The sequence below is a fragment of the Bacillus rossius genome, assembly GCF_032445375.1.
Source record: "Bacillus rossius redtenbacheri isolate Brsri chromosome 4 unlocalized genomic scaffold, Brsri_v3 Brsri_v3_scf4_1, whole genome shotgun sequence".
NCBI classification, from domain to species: Eukaryota; Metazoa; Arthropoda; class Insecta; order Phasmatodea; family Bacillidae; genus Bacillus; species Bacillus rossius.
Window position 1 is genome coordinate 8,975,146 of NW_026962010.1, and position 6,000 is coordinate 8,981,145.

At 36.2% G+C, this 6,000-nt stretch overlaps 1 protein-coding gene across 1 annotated transcript in view; it reads right to left on the bottom strand.

Moving 5' to 3' along the window:
- The window catches only part of LOC134541713 (sodium-dependent dopamine transporter-like), a 110,846-nt gene extending 105,110 nt beyond the window's left edge, over positions 1-5,736 (bottom strand). Inside the window, 1 exon segment of the mRNA XM_063385360.1 lies at positions 5,718-5,736. Within this exon segment, the coding sequence (XP_063241430.1) occupies positions 5,718-5,736 (19 nt within the window).
- Between the last annotated feature and the right edge of the window lie 264 nt (positions 5,737-6,000).

The window sequence follows — 6,000 nt, forward strand, 5'->3', positions numbered from 1 at the left end:
AACATTTGCTATTAAGATTAATAATATATATGGATACTTAAATATTGTTTACATGAAATACAGAGTTACAATACAAATAAAATGTAAGCGCAAAGGAATGCATGTAAAGAAAACATAAGCGAACCTTAAAACACTCAAAGAAAACATAAGTGTAGAGGAAAGCCCTCAAAGAAATTGTAGTCTCAAGTGAAAGCATGTTAAGAAAATGTAAGCGCAAAGAAAATGTAAGCGCAAATGAAAGCCCTCAAAGAAATTGTAAGCGCGAATGAAAGCATGTAAAGAAAACATAAGCTATGTAAGTCAGTTTGAGTAGGGTGCTACAGTGCACAGTCTGCAGTATGACTTTGGTATAAGGACCGTGATAAGTTTAATGACAATACATTTTTTTAAATCTTAGTATTTGGGAGGATCAGGTGATGCTCATTACGAATAATTAAGCTACATACTCTAGCAGAGGATGAAAGTTAGTATGCTAATATAATCAAGTATGGTGGGTGCATACATGAGATGATAATATAATATGTTGGTGGTCAAGATTAAAGTGTGTGATAACAAAATCTAAGTTGGCGGCGGTGTGGATATGTTATAAGTCAAATGTGATGATATAGTCCAAGATGGCGGGAAGTTCAGGGTGTCGACAGTAATGTGAAATGTGATGATGCCAAGATAGTGTTGGTGACAAGATGACGAACATAAATGCTATAATCCAATATAGTGGAAAGTTCAAGGTGAGGGACATATTTAAGATGTTATAGGTCAAGACAGCACTACACTCCAGCAGGGCAGAATCAAACTAATATGACGCCCTCTGGCAGTTAATGTGTGTACTAAGTGATACTAGCGCTCCTAGTAGTGAATATTGAAAACAAGATGGCGGCTGCACTTGTCTAGACATTAGCGCTCCTGGTAGCGAATATTGAAAACAAGATGGCCGCTGCACACTCTGCTAGACACTAGCGCTCCTGGTAGCGAATTTTGAAAACAAGATGGCCGCTGCACACTCTGCTAGACACGAGCGCTCCTGGTAGCGAATACGGAAAACAAGATGGCGGCTGCACTCTGCTAGACACTAGTGCTCCTGGTAGCAAGTATTGAAACAATAATAAAAATATATATGTCGTATAATTCTCGAAAAGATGATGCTATTATTACTTTCAATAAAAATATTACAAGTCCGAATATGTGTGTTAATGTTTTATATATATATATATACCTTATTTAATTCTTACATCGGTAATTGTCTTGATGGCCGAGCGGTTAAAGGCGTATGTTTTCTAACCTAAAGGTCAGAGCTGTGTGATGGTTCGAATCTCAGCAGTTCCGAATGTATTTTGTATAAAAAAAAATATTTTAATATATTGATAAGGACCATAATAACATTGGTATGTAATGTAATATCGACCTTATGTGTATGAATAGAGCGATGGCGATGATACTCTCTAGGAAAAAAAACCATCAGAAACATAGATGGGGAAATCCAAGATGGCGGAACATAATGCAAAACAAGATGGTGGGCCCCAGCACAGAAGAAAAAAAATCAAGATGGCGATAGTAACAACATCCAAGATGGCGGCCTTCAGCAGACGAAAACAAATGACTGTTGTGATGTCATAAACAAAGATGGCGATCGTAACGAAAATTGCAACAGGTGTGATTAAAATGGCGGCTATGACTTCATAATATTAAATACTGGAAAACCAAATGGTAGAAAGTTCTAGAATTCAAAATGGTGAATGGAAATGATGTAATCCAAGATGGCAGCCGGAAATGACGTAATACTATATGGTAGCCGGGTCATCCAAGATGGCGGTCAGATATGATGTAATACTATATGATTGCATAATAATAATGGAATGATAGAGCATGCGAAAATTGAATCCAAAATGGCGGTCGGAAATGATGGTGACCGGATAGGACATAATCCAAGATGGGGGTGCGGTGATGTTATCTATGGGTGGGTAGGTAAGGGGGATACCAACCCGCTATCCGGAGATTTGCGGATACTTACAAAATTGCCAAGCCTCTATCCGGAGATTTGCGGATACTTACAAAATTGCCAAGCCTCTATCCGGAGGTTTGCGGGTTGTTAGAAAATTCCTGAAATGGGGAAATTTTGTAGGGAAATTTTGTAGGAAAATGGGAAATTTTGAGGAAAATTTGAGGGAAAAAACGGGAAATTTTGAGGAAAATTGGCGGAAAATCGGGAAATTTCCAGGAAATCGGTGATGATGTCATCGGTCAAAGGTCATAACAGTGACGTCAGGGGTCAAGGGTCACCAATCCTGAATCCTGCACCAAGCACCACTGTCCCCGGATCGGCTATTCCTAACTACTTGCTGTTTTGAAAAATAAAATCGCAAATTAATATTTTATTTTTTTCATGGTTTTGAGGGAATGTGCGAACTTCAGTGACATTTGTTTTACAACCATTTCTGAATTTAAAATTGTATTATTTTGCGAACCTAGCGTATTGAAACTATTGAGGGCATTTAACCATATTTTGTAGTTACCTAGTGGTAGTATTAACAGATTTCGTAATAGAACAATATAGTAAACTTTGGGCAATTATCAGTGGTGAAGCGCGAGACTCATTACTGCATTGTTTTCTAGCCACGTTCCACCCCACGCAACTCTCAAGCACTTGTACAAAAACGTAGGGACACCCCACGCCACCACGTTCGCTGACATCTCTTGTCTTGCATTTTTCTGGCCGGTTTCCTATATTGTCCTTATTACGAATATTGGCACTAAACCTTAATTTGTATACAACGCACAAAAAAGGGGAATTATCGTCAACATTCAACTGAAGAAAAAGAAGTTCACTGAAAACATGAGATAACGAAGAGAAAAAAACATTTCTCTAACATACCCACTAAAGCTTTATTTTGCACACGTGATGTTAAACATAATAACACTACTAACTGCATCTGATTTTTAACAAAAAGTTAATTGAATACATGAGAATTTGGTATACTGCTTTCCTCCGGTTCTTTCTTCCCCCTCCCCACATCACCCTTTTTTTTACCCCTTGAATCAGAATTTGGGTAACACTTGGTGAGATTTTGCACCACTTTACATTAAAATTAAGAAGACAATTTCTGTCTACATACAGTTCAGACCGGGAAAACCCGGTTACTTCAGCTAGTTTTAAATATTTTCTCTTTTTTTGCAGTAACCTGTGGTTTCAGCTCTTAACTTTCAAGTAGTATACCAGTCTTGGGACGTAATGCACACCGTAAGTAGTTATGAACTGTTTTTTACGTAATGAATATACAAGCGAAGTTGTCGGCCGACTTCAGACTTATTCTGTAATGTCTAGTTAATTTTCCTCGTGGTCGGCTTTAAGCATTTATAAATCCTCAGCGACAGATTATAAGTTTTAACTGATTATTATTTTTTGATTTAAATAAAAATAAAATGTGACATTTTTATAAGAAATATTATTTTTATATAAAAAAATTAAGCTGTGTTATAAACTTTTACCAAGAACAAGTGTGTGCTACAACATTAATATAAACTTATTCTTCAAACTGACAATAGTAGACAACTTTGTTTTGTAAGCCAAATGCTCAAAGTCATGCCATTTTATTAAACGAGTTGTAGCCTAGCAGCCACAATAAGAGAAAGATTTGTTTGCCTCAAAAAAATTTCTATATGGATTATTATATGAATTGTGTTATATGGAAGATTTTTACTATAAAAATTAAATTATTTAGTCAATTAAACTATATTATTTTGTTAGGCGTACAACATCCTTTTTGATACACATGAACTTTAGTTAGCTGACAAAATTTGTTATTGAAGCAAGTTAATGTTGTTTTCGCCACATACAAAAAGTATTTTTTTTATCTGTGCACTGTTTCATTGCATGCTTGAAGTATAATGTATTAATCAAACATAATTTATGAATACGTTATAATCTACTACATAATATACTACTATTTCGACTGTATCGATCGTCAGCTGTCTACGAACATGTGTGACGTCGCGACTTGGGGGAGATGACGTAGTAATCCGCCGACCGAAGTGTTCTTCCAGGGGAGCGCAACTGAATAGGCAAAATATGGCCACTAAAAAACAGTGCGGGGGAGAAATGCCAACATCAAAAATTACGTTTTAAATATAAAGGAAACACAATCATTTCTTAAAAATAATTATTCAAATAAAAAAAACTAATTTTACAAACATTCCTAGTTGAGAATTTATGGAATGGTGTATTAACGGAGTGGCGTATTGAGTATAATTGCAAAATATTACCCTTTGGAAATACCGTATTTTAGACAGTTTTGAATTATCTTGGTAGCAATGAAATAAGCACGGCTGCCATGTGCACGTGTGTGTGTATATATATATATATATATATATATATATATATATATATATATATATATATATTGCAATTGTAACTGAAGTTATGATTTTCAACACTCATAATTAGCAGCTACACAGTTTTTTTTTAGATATGAAACAAAAGACAATGCACTTTGATGTTGTGTTTTAATTGTTTCGCATTGGAAAACAAAGATGATCTGAACCATTTATGGTGAATATACCCAGCAACAAACAAAAAAATAAAAAAATAAAAACAATGTAGCTGAAATTTTCTTTCTAAAAGTGAAAGACCATTAGTTTGTCAGGTTGCCTATGAATACCGCAAAGAAAACAAGAGCGTCAGTAACAGCACTGAGTTGCGACTGTTGTGCGCTGCTGGGACTCTTCTGCCGACAGGCCTGCTCCTCGTCCCAGCTCCCTCCCTCCCTCCCTCTGACAGCGACCACGGCCTCGTCAGAGCCTCGACATGGCCGCACTGGACACACTCCAGACGACCAGAGCCGAGATTACATCGCGGGTCCGTGGGGCGGTGAATCAGACTTGAAGCACACGAACACCTGCTTCGCGCTGATGACTGGCCTGCGGCGCTCTTGGCCAGTCCCTCCCAGGTGCCACTCACTCGCCCGTGAAGGTTTCTGAGACGGTATAACTATTCTGCAATAGTTGGAACACGAATCGTTAAAAAAAATGTGATTATTTCATATTATACATCGGCACTTCGTCTGTTTCTTGTATAAGAGCGCACGCATGACACAATTTATTTAAATATAAAAGAGAGACAGAAAGAGTTATATAAATATAGTGAGAATGAGAGAGACAGAGATAAGTTGATATAGAGCGAGGTATAGAGAATGAAATGTGTTAGATAAAGAGATATATAGATGTATAGAGCTAGGGGAACCTGGGGCAAAATGGGGTATCTAATGGTTGTAAGGTAATATAAGTAGTTAGAATTGTTACAAATTGATAAATTTGATGTTTAAATGATACTTTAGTCTATGAATAATAACTAAATCATAAATTGAAAGATAAAAATTACTATTGATTTTAATAATTATCATTTAAATAAGAAAGTGCATTTTACCCCATTTTGCCCCTAGTATGGGGCAAAATGGGGTACAGTTATAAAAAATTTTGAAACCAATTATTTGAATTTTCTAAATAATTTTAATATATAGTTAACATTTAGCATTAAATATGAGCATACAATTATGTTGAATGAAAATACAAAAAATTATTGCAGTTAGTGTGCACAGGGTTCACAGATGTGAACCACTTCGTCACCATCACTGTCAACACCAGCACACGAATTGTGAGCCAAGTTTAAACATCTTGAACAATTTATCCATCCTTCATTTGACTTAGAATAAAAGTCATTGCAGTACAGGCACTCCGCATCGTCATCTTGACTTTCTTCACTCTCACTTATTGAGCACTTGAGGAGAGGAGATTTTATGTTTTTCATTCTTTTCTTTTTTCGCTCATCTAAATTGAGCTGTTTCTGTGCTGTTCGTGTCAATTTTTTGGTCTTTTTATTCTGGATGACTAGTAATTGTGCCTTATAGGGAGATGCAGTAAGAATTGCTGTTGTTCCCCTTTTACGTGTTTTCCTCTTTTCGCCTTGTGCTACTTTGGGGACAGGTAGAATATTTTCAGAACAATTTGGGA